This window comes from Vanessa cardui, chromosome 7 (genome assembly GCF_905220365.1).
Source record: "Vanessa cardui chromosome 7, ilVanCard2.1, whole genome shotgun sequence".
NCBI classification, from domain to species: Eukaryota; Metazoa; Arthropoda; class Insecta; order Lepidoptera; family Nymphalidae; genus Vanessa; species Vanessa cardui.
Window position 1 is genome coordinate 1,631,187 of NC_061129.1, and position 14,875 is coordinate 1,646,061.

Sequence of the window (14,875 nt, forward strand, 5' to 3'; positions counted from 1 at the left end):
ATTCACTCCTTGATGTTGTCTTCTTGTGTGCTTTTTAATTATAATTGTATCCATCATATCTCGGGAAATTTTTCATCGAGTTGTGACGCGGTAGAATTATACCAACGTTTAATAATGATTCGAAGAAAATCGCGTGTTGCATGCAATCTAGCTTTGAATTGATGAACAAACAAGTAGTTTTAAAAAAAGTGAATTAACTTCAAATGCCCGTCTAGGCCTAAAGTCTTTCATGAATTTGACGTCCATTGGCAATTCTGTATCAATTTTATTTTAGCACTAATGACATAAAATTTATTCTCTACTATCGATGTTTTATTAAAGGTTGTATATATATTATTTCTATACCTATTTGTAGCGAAGATTTTTATTATACACGTATCTTTTTACGAACGCAGTCTTTTAGTTAAAATTTATTATAAATATATTTTCATTGAGTATTTCCTATGGTTAGTTTTTATGTCGAGCTATAATTATATGGTAACAATGTTAATATTAAAAAAATGTCCGTAAATTTCGAAACCGAAAAACAGAAGATTTTTTTGATTATAATTGTTCTTCAATCTAAAAGTTCTGTCAAACCTTGTGTTTGATTGTACCCGTATGAGGCTGGGGACTAGTAGCTTACTTGAGATAGAAAATATCATATATATTTAGTTAAAAATACTATAAACATACTATATATATATTTAAACCCCATTCTCTGTATTGAATTAAATTCCCGTTCGTTAAGGATTTATAACAAAAGTACGCGATGTGTTTCGAAGAGGTTCGTGTTTACTCTTGATATTGAAAACGAATGAATGACTTTGTTATATCTCGTGGGAAATTAAAATAATGTTCAACTTTTATTGGTTGCGAACGTGGTTCATATGACAATCATTGCAGTAAAAATTATATCTGTTATAAAATCAAGCATATAAGCTTCTTAATAATGGTCTAATGACAAGTTACGAAGTGGTGGGGTAGGCAACACTGACTAATCAAATATTCTACTGCTAATCAGCAATACTTGTATGTTCTAATTAGAAAGATGAGTAACCTAGTATTATTATTGAACAAGGGATAAAACATTTTAGTTCGGATAGCTGAAGGCGATTTAATTCACGTAGTGTCAATGTCCGGGGGCGGTGGTAGCTATTTACCATTTCTCATTTCACATTGTCTATCATCATCGTCATCATCAGCTTGATCTTGCCCACTGCTGGACGTAAGCCTCTCCAAGTGCACGCCACTGTGGTCTTTCTCCGGCTACTCGCATCCAGCTCCTGTCTTCACTCCACCGTGCCTGAGGACGTTCTACTCTACGTTTGCCGAGACGCGATCTCCACTCTAGAACACGTTTTCCCCAATGGTTATCGGATCTACGACAAATATGACCTATAAATATTATATATTATCACATTGTCTATAAATATTATAAAAAAGGGTATTTTCAAACCTTTCTTTTGTTTTGATGTCGAAGTGACTTTGGGTCCACGAGGGCTTCTATTAAGCTGCAAGTTGCTCAACAAGATTGAGTACACTGCCTTATAAAAGATTTGAAGAGGTAGTCCCGAAGGATATTGCCGATCTCGTAACTTCAAAATCAAGAACGATAATGATGACATTCTCCTATTCATCACCTGGAGACGCTTCTTCAATTAAACAAAATCATATAAATGTGATGGTGTGTTTTTCAAATAGAAAATAATTTCTATCTTCTTTCGAAAATAAACATGATATTTAACTTGAAATTCTATATAATTTCATAAGTGTTAGAAGTGTGGTAAAGAAATTTGTAAGGTTTCTTGAAACCGAAAATTTTGTAACTCCCGCGAAAGTAACGAGAAATTTTCCTCAAACGTGTTCTCTTTGTACGACTTCTTCAGAATCGGTTACGAGTAACCAAGATATTTACCAAGGAAATTTTTAACCATCACGTTACGACGAAGTTTGTTAATTACTTTGAAATTATTTATAACATTTCGCTTCTAGCGATGAGAGTTTATCAGCAAACACCACATTTTGTATTAGATGTTAGTTAATACATATTTATGTTATGAACTTTCTGTATAAAGTAAACCTCAACATGATTTTCGGAATTTGAAATATTGTTTACAAGATCTTTCTATATTTGATTTATTTACATACGTACATGGACTGGCCAATGAAATATTAACCATTTCTTACATAGCCAACTAGGAATTAGGATGCTACGTTATACGGGAACCTACCTAACTTTGTAGTTAACAGGGGAATAGGAAGAAAGGTTCACTGTTCATTTAAATAGGAACACATCAATGCAAAGTATTGCTGTTTAACGGTGGAATATGTGAATGTTTGGCACTAGAAATGCTTGCCTACTTACCACCAAGTTAATTAAAAGATGTAAGACACTGACAAGTACTCTTAATAGATAGTTTTGGGTACTATAGAGCGTCATTTTTAGTTTATTTTATACAAGATATTTAAGCAGAAATACTTCTATTATTGCTCTTACTGCAGGTATGGTGTATACAGGTTACATTAGATTGAGTGGATTAATTAACAGGTTACATTTCAGTTACAGAATGAAGCAGGGTCAGGCGAGGGCCCCGGGCCCCCTGTCAACAACAACACAGAGGGTGCGGTTGCCAGCCCACCCCGGGACGACAACCACAATGCTCAACTTACAACGCCACGAGCCACTCCACTCACACCATCGGGTAAGTTTAGTCACTCGTTCTCCGTCAGTAAGCCTAACTTGAAATGCAAAACTGCGATTGTTCGTTACGCATTCAATTCAAATACGCGTTGCCATGACAACGTACATAATATCAGGTGCACTACCGAATTCTTAAAAACTTCAACTTTAAGTATACTTTTATTTAACAGTAATATTGATCACTTATATTATCAGTTTGACGACCTCCGTGGTCGAGTAGTGTTTGCATCGGTTTTTTTGGGCCCGCCACTCCGAGGTTCTCGGTTCAATTCCCGGCCGAGTCGATGCAGAAAATGTTCAAATCAAAATAAACTTTATTCAAGTAGGCTTTTACAAGCACTTTTGAATCGTCATTTTACAATTAAGTGAAGCTACCGCCGGTTCGGAAAATAGATTCTACCGAGAAGAACCGGCAAGAAAATCAGTAGTTACTTTTTTTAACATTTAAAAAATACAAAGTCATGTTAGTTAAACACCATTATTTAAATTAATATATCCTGCTTGGAAGTCAACAGGTATTAACTACATGCTTTTTTATCATCTATAAATTTATGTTGTCTTGGGTCTGGGTTTTCGTGTTACATCTGCTTTTCCACAAGTGCTTTAGATACTTACATTGGGATCACAGTAATGTGTGTGATGTTGTCTAATATTTATTATTTTTTAGTGATTATCATTGTACGTACACGTGACGTAGGGATAAGCTTACGTCAAGTTTTCGAACCGGTGGTAGTTCAACTTAATACAGTGTAATAAAATGTTTATTCTAAAGTGCTTGTAAATGCCTACTTGAATAAAGTATATTTTAATTTGATATGTTATCATTACCTAGTGTAAAAAAATGAACCCTGACCGTGCTGTTCCTATGTATGCTAAGATCTTTATGGTTAAGCAATGGATTTTTGATGCGGTTTTTTTAATAGATGGATTGATTCAAGAGGAACGTTTATGTGTATAAGTATGTTCACAATATGTTAGAGAAACAATGATACTTTTAGAGGTTTCTGAAGTGATATCGGATATAAACACATCTTTTACGCTTACAAAAGTAAAGTGTACATGTGTATCTCGTAGGAATTGCAATGAAATAAAGGTTTTGAAAAAAGTCAGTCATATATTCTGTTGTATATTTTGTATTAAAAAAACCACATTAAAATCTGTTGTGTAATTTTAAAGATATAAGCATACACAGGGACAGACAGCGGTAAGCGACTTTTTTATACTATGTAATGATTTCCCATGCATAGCACTTATGAGTCGCTTTATTTAAGTATGCAAAGGATGAAAAAAACCTCTACAGAACAATACAAGTTACAGACACACTCGTATCAAAGATTACGTCATATTTAAGTAGGATTCAGTAAGGATTTCGAGGATGAAGGACATATAAAACGTAACCCCTTACTCAATTTATGTCCTATTGGTAGCATAAATAAAGACGAGATTGGTTTGAGCTTACTAAACATTATTAGACGTCAATTTATTTTTTAATTAATTTTCTAATACGTATTTGCGAATGAGTCCGTAGTGAGTGCCGGTCGTCCAGGGATAATTGGCCGAGCAAAAGTGGAGTTAAAAAAGGGGAGTTTTTTATCAAAGCACCGTTTGGAATCTAATATGTGCTCTCTTTGTGTTTTTACTACACAATCACCATCAAACCGGAACAAATTTAAACTATTGATGTTTAGCGGTAGAATAAATGATTTGACAAGTCTTCGTGGGCTAGAGTTACTGCATATGTATGATACTGGTTGGATTACCGAGGATACCGAGTGTTTAGATTAATAATTTGGTGCAGGTCTACGTTACACCCAATTAAAACCTATCCACAATTTTAGTTTATCAACAATAATGATTTTTTTAGGAGGCAACATATTCGTATAATCGAGATATTTCGATATTAAATCCAGAAAGTTCATTATATAAGAACTGTCAAACGGGCGGCCATGTTTGATATTTACGGGTGCGTTCAGTGTGTACTAAATAATATTTTGATGCATAAATTTTATTATTAATTGATAAACCCTAATTGTTCAGTTTTATTTATTTCACCCGATCGGTGTTTGGTTTTCATCTAGTTATATATTCAAGTTGTGCGTTTATCATTGTTTATAAACGGATTTATGAATAAATTTAATTGAATACAATTATACAATTTACGATCCAAATATAACTTTATTTTTTAATATATTACGGTTCTACGTCTTGATGTATTTGGCGGCAACATTAAATATATTAAGATATCAAATGTTGAACTGTTTATTTAAATAAGCGAAAAATAAGTCTCGACGGATTCTCTGAAACTAAAGTCCGATTGTATTGTAAATTTACATAATTATTCTTTTCGCGAGGTAGACTAACTAAGACAGGATATTTGATGATTCCAAATTTAAATTGGAATGAGAAGTAATTTTGTATATTTTTCTCCGTACGAAGTCAGACGAATAGTTTTTGGCGTTAGGGTTTAACATTTTAGTTCCTAAAGTTTGTGACGAATTGGTGATATAAGAAATGTCTATGGGAGATGGTGACCACTTACCATCAGGTGGCTCATATGATTGTCTGCCAAAATATAGTATATAATATAAATAAGTCATACGAGTAGCTATTAGGTATTATAAAATGCTCACAGCTGAACCGTTACTTCAGCATTGCTAGTAATTGGATTAAAGGTTTATTTCATCATTCGTGACGTCAGAAAATATCGTATCGAAAAGCTTATTATGTATGCCTTAGAAATAAATCTTGTTTGTTCCATAATTCTATATAATGCTTGTAATGCTAGCGAGTCCGATTGTGGCACAACTTGTGACAACTTAAGAATAACTAAAAACTAATTCAGCGAAGTTAGCGCAATTCATGTCTTTATTACTTTAACAACAGCCTGTATATTCCCAAAAGGCCTCCTCTACCTTTGAGTAGAAGGTTTGGAACATAATCCACCACGCTGTTCTAATGCGATTTGGTGGAATACACATATGGCAGAATGTCAATGAAATTTGACACATGCAGATTTTCTTCACGATGTTTTCCTTATAGACACAAATTAAGCACACGAATCAGCGGCGCTTGCCTGGCTTTGAAACCGCAATCATCGGTTAAGATGCACGCGTTCTAACCACTGGGTCATCTCGACTCTCGTGCTCTCTATGATATATGTATAATTTGTTCGACTTATATTGATAAATGGGAAGCCGAGATAGTCCATTAGTGAGTCTATATTTATATATATTTTCAGCGTATTTGGTTAGTCTCCATTGCAAGTGACCAAAATTTAATAAGCATTTATTATTTCAAACCACAACTTCACAACGTAATATATTAGTAATGGAAACTTACACGGAATAATTTAGATATATTTATACTTCTATACTAATATTATAAATGTGAAAGTAACTCTGTTTGTCTGTCTGTCACTCTTTCACTACCAAACCACAGAACCGAATTCGATGAAATTTGAACTCCAAGGACATAGGCTACTTTTTGCTTAACGTATGACAGCCACACCTGTAAAACGCGAGCAAAGCTACAGGCGACTAATAGTCGTTAATATATCAATGTAATACAAATACGTTTGGACGCTTACAGTGATCGACTGGTCAATAAATAACGAAAGGGTCTGTAAAAGTATTCCTGCATCAATTTCGATTGAAGGCTCAGGTTACCTTCATTCAGATGAATTGACCGATCCACTGACCTATCCCTGACCTCTCGCGAATCCATATAAGAGCTCAGTGAACACGATCAATTTATTCAATTGGAAATGTACAGACTAGCGATATAATTATAGCATATAATTGTATTTAGATATATATGTTAATTGTTAATTATGTAAAAATGTATGCTAATACGTTTATAACACTGGGGCGGTTGATGGCTAATTTAACCATGTCATACAGGGATGGGGTTAAATATATCGAGTAATACAATGTTATAAAGTAATCATTACATATTATAATGGGACTGGATGGGACTCCCCACTGATTAATCGCTGGGTACAGTTTCATGCTCCGTCTACTAAACATCTTTTTTAGAACGGGGGTCTCACCGCAGGCCGTTAATTCTTTGTTATTTGTTTTGTATTTCTTCATTGGTCAGTTTTAAATTATTTTTAAATTATTTAAATGTAACACAAATTCAAATTTTAATTTTATACATTTATTTTTGATACTAACACGTTAATTGTTTTGTTTGTAATTGTTTTATTTGTATATGTATTAATAATCTGAAATAAATGCTTATTATTATTATAAAACAATGTTTTTTATTCTTTTGTTGATTTTATAATACACCAGCGCCGCATGTGCAATAATATATAATAATAAATGTTTATTAACAGATAAATATCCATAGTGTTAGTTACAGGCTTAAAAACTGCAATGCTGATACTAAATATACTACAGAATGTTTTACGTTCACAATTTATTCAGTTGCTATGTCCCTGCATTTTAAATCAGTAATATCTTCGAAAATATTCATTTTAATTACATATTGTAAAGAGCTATATTGATCTATATCAAATTCTCAATGCATTTAAGTTACTTGATTGGATAAGGAATAATGGTGTATTGCTTAAGATTGGTACAAAAATGAGCCGTTGTTTGTAGTAAATGTAAGTGCAAAAAATGTATTAATTTACGACATCACATCATAAACTTTCAGGCTGAACTTGCATAACCATAACATCAATGGTTTTCATCGATGGATAGAATGTATTACAAGGAAAGTTTAAGTGTATAATGCATTGCGGTTTCGTGTTAATTGGCAGAAATATGATGATGTTTGTGGGAGACGTCAAAAAAAAAACGTCGATTGCGAAAATTTATGACGTGAGTCGTGTAATTCAATAGGTATAGTGCGAGATTATAGGGTTTAAATCATAACGTCCAAAATTAGAGCAATTAAAAAAATACACAATGGATGATGATAAAGGATGCTTGGTCTGTGGTAAATCAATGTAAATATATATAAAAATTAAGATTAGAATGTTACAAATACCGTATAGGTATAAGTGATAATGAAACAGTGCGCGTCTCGAGGTTATTTTTTTTTTAATTGTCTCTAGACAAAGGCGGCCACTTACCTACCTTAAGGTTAAATAGGTCATTGTTGTATAAAAAAAGAACATGTCTTTTGTGTTAATAAAGCACAAAAAATATTTTTTTTAATTAAATTTAGAAGAGAAATTTTATTTAAATAATTTGCTACGAAATTGTCAGATTTATTTATATTTTTTAGACTTATTACCACTTAAACTATTGCTTGATTTCTATTGCCTTAAAAAATATAATAATAATTATAATATAAAAATTTAGATTCCTAGGCATCACATACCAAAAATATAAAATAAAGCAAGTTGTTCGAAACTGGTACACAATCCTGATAATCTAGAAGATGAAAATAGGAAGGCTATTTAAAGCACTAATTAGTCTAGTAATTCGTAGAAGTGATGACGGTAGTGTCTTTGTACAACGTAATTTAATTTCTATCTTTTTGGTCTAAGATTACGCCTCTTTTGTGTTTTTTTGATGGTATAATTACTTTAAAGTATACTTGTATTATTTTTAAAATATTTAAAAATATAAAGCTGATAAGTAATTAAACATCTACTATAATAGTTGTCTCTCGAAAAATATTCTAGGTTACAGAAAGTAGAAAGGTTAAATTTTGCATATCCACCAAGTTCAAACATTTTGTTTATTTTTTTAAATAAGTCGGTAACGATTACTCTCGTACTTTAATTACGTGCACCAGTTTTCACTCTGGTTGAAACTCACTGGCCGTGATAAGTGGCAGCGGCAAAGGTCGAAGAGAAAATCGTACTAATTTCGAATATATGATTCCGCTGAATAAATCATAACACAAAACAAGTGAGGTTTTTAAAACGTTATATGATTTCGAAATTGTTTATTGAACGTTCGACATTTAAATCATATACAATTTGTCTTGAGATTCGCACGTGATATTGGCGAAATAATCTGTGCTTCTTCAAGTTGAGTGGAGTATATACTAACAACTAACTTAGAAGGACTATTACTTTCTTACAAGACCTTATTCAAGTAAATTTCTTTTACTTTTTATGTTAACTTTGTCTTTAAATTAAAAGTTAATAATACAATAAAATAAAATTTTTTTATCGGGTCTAGCCCATGTAGTGTTAGTAAAATAATGTTTTCTCTAGAATTAGTACAGTTACAAAATTTAACAACAAATCATTTTTTTTTACTTTACGAATTTTAAAATACAATACAAGAATAAATAATTACTTAAATACTTATTATAAAAAAATTGATGTCTTGCCCTGATGAATACTTTCATGTTCGGAAAAACAATGTTCGTAAATTAGAGGCAGATTTTTAATCACGAAAACGAACTTAGTTTTTGAAATGGTGGACGAATACATTCGTCATACAAACAGAGGGAACACGCCAGTTCATTTCGAAACAGACATATTTTCGTTGGACTAGGGATGTGTAGCTTTCTTAAAAATTGAAATTCGAAAAATAACGAATTTTAGCATTTTTATAAAATGTAAAATATGAATATCAATTATTATATTTTTAAGAAAATTAATTCCTAAACCTACAAAAATAATTTAACGGAGGTTTTAGGAAGATAGATTACTATGGAGGTTTTGTGTATTGCATTTACGTTTTTGCAAGCCTACATGTATTTGCTGTACTTCATAGCACATAATAAGTCTAAACACAAAAAAGCCTAAAGAGATTTAGGCTTTTTTGACTAATCCAAATATATCCCCGTATATAATTAGTATTAACGCATTAACGATCGGCTTTTCCGAACCGTAACGCTCAGTCCAACTTACTAAATGCAGTTAACATGTTTGAATTAACTTAAGCTTTAGAATATAAGTAACATTACAATTACCAAGAATAATTCTCGACTAAAATAAGTCTTTTTAAAAATACAGTCATGTTAAATACAATTATATATGTATGTAATATATCCTGCCTGGAAGTCGGCAAGTATTAATTACACGCTTTTTTATCGTCTGTATTATTTTGTATTAAATAATATGTCTTCAATACCAATGTATTTTTTATAAATGATTTGAACTTATGAAAGGGCAAAGTTAAAAATGTATGAACATAACAATGTACGTTGCAGTTTAAAACACTATCTATTTTCAAGCAACGTTTCTACAATGGAAGCCTCTTGGAATATTAATACGATAAAAAACTCCGAGCAATAAAGTAATGGTCGCACGAAAGGCATGCATCGCGACTGAAGGTGGTTTTCCATTGAATACAACGAAGTTTTTTCTTGCCGACTTTATGCGAGTTTAAGAAAGAAACTTCGTTTAAAAGAAATGTTGTCTATGGATGTCAATGTGATCAGGTTACGATTCATAACCACTAACCAGTAACCACAGATAAAACAGGACAAATGTCAAAAACTTATGTTTGAGCACCTTTTTTTGTGTCGCAATGTTTTAAACCTCCAGAATAAGAAAAGTCTTGATAAATTTAGAGGAATTAAAAAAAATACAAAGATAATCCTTGCACATTAAAAAAAATACGTTATCAATTAATGTTTTTTGTTTTACCTTAATTGGCAAACTTCAACAAAGAACACTATAACCTTACATTAAATGTTAATATTGACACCTATTCGCTGCCTCTATGATAGAAAACAGCAAATAGTTTAAATTAGAATACGCAAACATCGGTGAATATATTCAGCTTATTTCAGTGAGGGTTTTATAGCTAAACATTATTATACAACATAATATAAAGTATATAGTCGCTACAAAAAAACATAGATCATAAGATCACAATTTTAAACATTGCACTCATCTATTTATTCGAGGTTTTCCAATTAAATTACATAAAATCAAAACATACTTTTGTTCAAGTAGGCTTTTACAAGCAGTTTTGGAAAACGGTAGTCACTTTTTTTCAACATTTAAAAATACAAAGTCATGGTAGTTTAATACAATCATATATGTATGTAATATATCCTGATATAACATAATATTCTAGTTGAAATAAAACTAGTTACCCGTTCGTGGTCATGGGTAGACACGTCTACCCGTGACCACGAACGCTGTAAAGTGCTCGAAACGTCAGGATGATAAAAATTATTAATATACGCGATTTAAATCCATTAAAACTAGTTTTATTTCAATGCGTAATAATCGCTAAAATCTAAGACAACATTATATTGATATTCTAGCTTTAATATTTACCGCTAGCGTTTTGTGTGTGGCGGAAAACAGGCTTATACCTGCGACGCCCTGGGATCGCGGATGTAGGTCAACGCGGGTTTAATTGGGACAAGAAAAACAACGATCTCTGTGTCGAAGCATTAATATTAAAAGAATTACTTCTTCAACTCGAGTGTAGTATCTACTTCCAACTAACTCGGTAGGACTTTACAAGACCTTATTTAAGTAAATTTCTTTTACTTTTTATTATTATTTATTTATTATATATGGCACACATCTAAATAATAAATTACAAAGCTCGAAGATATATTGTGTACACATCAAGCAAGAGTACATGAATTCACAGTTAACAAGGGCTGAAGCTATTACAAGTAAAAATTAAAGAAAAAAAATGTTATTATTATATTTATGTTAAGTTTGTCTTTAAAGTAAAAGGTAATAGTAATATAATAAAAAAAAAACTTTTTATTTCGGGACTAGCCCATTTTGTGTTAGAAAAATAATGTTTTCTTAAGAATCTAATATTAGTACAGTTACAAAATTTAACAGCAAAACATTTTTTTTTTTACTTTACAAATTTTAAAATACAAAACAATAATAAATAATTACTTTTTTGTACTAATAATAATTATAAAATAACAAAATTTTATCTTCCTTTATTTTAACATTACATTAATTTTAATCAAGCAGCTATTCAATTTAAAACACAAAATCGTAAATAGAAATATAAAAATAACGCTGGTTTATTATTCTCAAAGGACAACCTGACCTTTAGTTGGACTTACATTCTTGACATTTCATAGAAATCATCGGGTTGATTAAGGGAGTATTACAGAGAGTATTTTGCGTTATTTCTGATATTTTAAAACGCACACTATTTGCAACTTTAACAATCGTATCGCGATGTAAGTTTTGCACACTACCCCATATATGTATATATAATGAGCTGAGATGGCCCAGTGGTTAGAATGCGTGCATCTTAACCGATGATTGCGGGTTCAAACACAGGCAAGCACCACTATATATATATATATATGCGCTTAATTTGTGTTTATAATTATTGGTGAAGGAAAACATCGTTAGGAAACCTGCATGTGTCTAATTTCATCGAAATTCTGCTACATGTGCATTCCACCAACCCGCATTGGAAAAGCGGCCTGTTTATTTTTTTTACTTTACTTACATATAGATAGTCATGTAATTATCGTTCGCACTGACAATGCGACAATATACCTTTTTATTGATTTAACCTGTTATAACAATATTCTATAATATGCCTGAACGCATGGGATTATTTCTATACTCCTAACGATTGCATTGAAATGTTAATATTGGTTAAGAATCAAATCACTTATATTGTTTTCAAATAACACGAATTATTTTAATTGGTTATTAGTTACTAGGTCCTCCCCTCGGCCAAATTTAAATGCCAAAAATTATAGGCCTTATCATTTTAAAATATCTAAAATTATCAGTGTTTTTTTAGTATACTGTGGATGTATTATACCTTCCTTTCCCCTTGAATCACTCTATATATTTAAAAAGCCGCATCAAAATTATTTTGCGTAGTTTAAAAGATTTAAACATTCATAGGGATATAGGGACAGAGAAAGCGACTTTGTTTTATACTATGTAGTGAAGATGTGTACTACAAATACTTTGCGAACATTTTATACGATTCATTACATATAATTTCAAAGCATGGAAATGCATACACATAACTGAATTGCCTTATAGACTATGTAACAATGACCACGACCTCTAATTCTATTAGCGCAACCCCTTGAGCCTCTTGTGTATAATCTGGCGCATTGCCATATCTGGTGCCATCCAGAAACTATATCTCAAAGATATCGACAAAGACAGTCAGTTCAAAATTAAATAAACAATTTTCATTAGATTCCTCATACACTCTAGATATTGGAACTCCTCTCTTAGACCATTGCATTCAATAAAAATTAAATAAGCGTTCAATAGCGAAGCGAGGTCTAATACGCCTCGTATGTGAGTGTGTGTGTGTGTATGAAAAACATAGATTTCTCTATCGTGTCGAGCCCGTAACGTCGATTTGATATAAAGTAGGAAAGTGATAAATATATATAATGATAAATATATTTATATGATCCCTATTGAAAACGGAATGCTATGGTGTACCTGCTTCGCTTCGGGGTCTCTTTAAACACGTACCCACTGAAGGATTAAAATTCGATCAGATCAAATCAAGTTTAAGTTTTCAAACTCTAAGTGCTCTAATAAGCCTTGTAGCGGTTTATTGGTAATTTTCATACGAGGTTTTAAATGCCCCGTATCTCAGGGATGGAAAAGACGACGTATTAATGATCGAAAGGACTTTTGGAAAGAATTTCTTTTACTTGGCTAACTGCAGATCGACAGGCAGACGAAGGTGACGTACGAGAAAAGCGACTCCAGGAAACCTGTCTTCCTAACTTTCTCTCTATTTCTTTCTGATTTATACGGTTCTATTTAATATTGTTTTAATTTAGACGGAATTTACAATAACAATTCTGACATTGAGATTTAATTATTCTCTAAAATTGTATATTTATTTAGTAATATTTATATTATATTATTAATATTTATTTAGCAAAATTAATTTCGTAATTCTAATATCAGATAAAAACGATTAAATCAATGTAAATAAAACCAGACGATGCAGCGCTTCTGGGAGGACATATTAGTATATAATACATGGCCAAGTAGGACAATGTCGGCTGTTTCGTTTGTTACGGATAAAATTGGTGTATACATGCACGTTAGGTTCGAATATAGCTCAGAGTACAATAGAACTACGCCATTTGAACTATAGATATCCTGAATACCGATTGATATCTATTACAACGATCATTCTAGAGCTCTCTCCAACAGTCTGGTGGCAGAAGTCCATGGCCGCCATTCTTCTAAGAGACTGGGTATCTGACCGAGACATGCACGAGAGTTAAGGCAAAGATACGATTCTATTCTGTCTTTGGAATACTTGTAGATATCCCTAAGCACCATTCTAATTGTTAAAAAAAATACAAATTTGAAGTTTCAATTGTGCTTAGCAGAATTCGTGATCTACTACTAACAATGAGTTGAAGCATATTGCTTAATACAGATAAAAATATAGTATAATGTTATTGAATATTCTGAGAGCCTCTTTATTTCCCCTCCAAGGAGCAAGCGGTGATTCGACAGTTTCTCCTGTGGGATATTCTCTGAAAGCTTTTTTGTTAGACATCAATATTCTTTTGTGCACGATTTGTTGACTATAAAACTTTAGGATTTATACAATAGAGTCTTAGACTGTAATAAAAAAATATATATATAAACAAGTAGGACAATATTTTCTTCATTATCTGTGGATGAACGATGGCCGAACTTAATAACTCGTCATAGACTGGATACTGATTGATTTTTGGATTATAAAACGAAGACTGTGTGCTGTCCTTTTAAAATTTGTGTTTATTATTTCGAAATGTTTCCTTATCTGGGAACAGTAAATATTATGTTTGTGTGTGCGTGCGCGCGCGCGCGTGGGTGTGTGTGTATGTATGTATGATGAGAACTTTACATTTAGGATTTTTAGAACAGCCTATAATTATGATATATTATTGGTACATTTGAAATATTCTAGACCTCGTCCTTTAATTATATCCTGTACAACCCTGTACCCTGGGTTTATTTACCATTAAAATTATCTGTAAACTGGAAGTGTCTCATATATTTAATGGGTAACCTGAAACATTTTCTGAAGTCAGATGATAATAACTCTTAAAAGCCTCTAACATGGCAGAATCTAATTAGAATAATAAGCAGCCAGACGCGAATTCGGGGACGCTCTCTCAAATTTTAAAGGGTGCAGTTGCCAAATCAATTAACAACCATATTATGATAAATATGTTACCATTTTTTATGATACATAGTAGGAAAATGTAAAAATTTACCATCGCAATTACCGGCTAAAGAAACTCTGAATATTTTTTATTAAATGTCATATTTTG

General features: G+C 31.9%; 1 protein-coding gene across 2 annotated transcripts in view; it reads left to right on the top strand.

Moving 5' to 3' along the window:
• LOC124531440 (dual specificity tyrosine-phosphorylation-regulated kinase 2) overlaps positions 1 to 14,875 on the top strand; it is a 59,924-nt gene that overhangs the window by 13,920 nt on the left and 31,129 nt on the right. For both annotated transcript variants that reach the window (XM_047106025.1, XM_047106024.1), the window contains exon 2: positions 2,543 to 2,684. In XM_047106025.1, the coding sequence (XP_046961981.1) occupies positions 2,543 to 2,684 (142 nt within the window). The remainder of the gene's footprint in view (positions 1 to 2,542; positions 2,685 to 14,875) is intronic.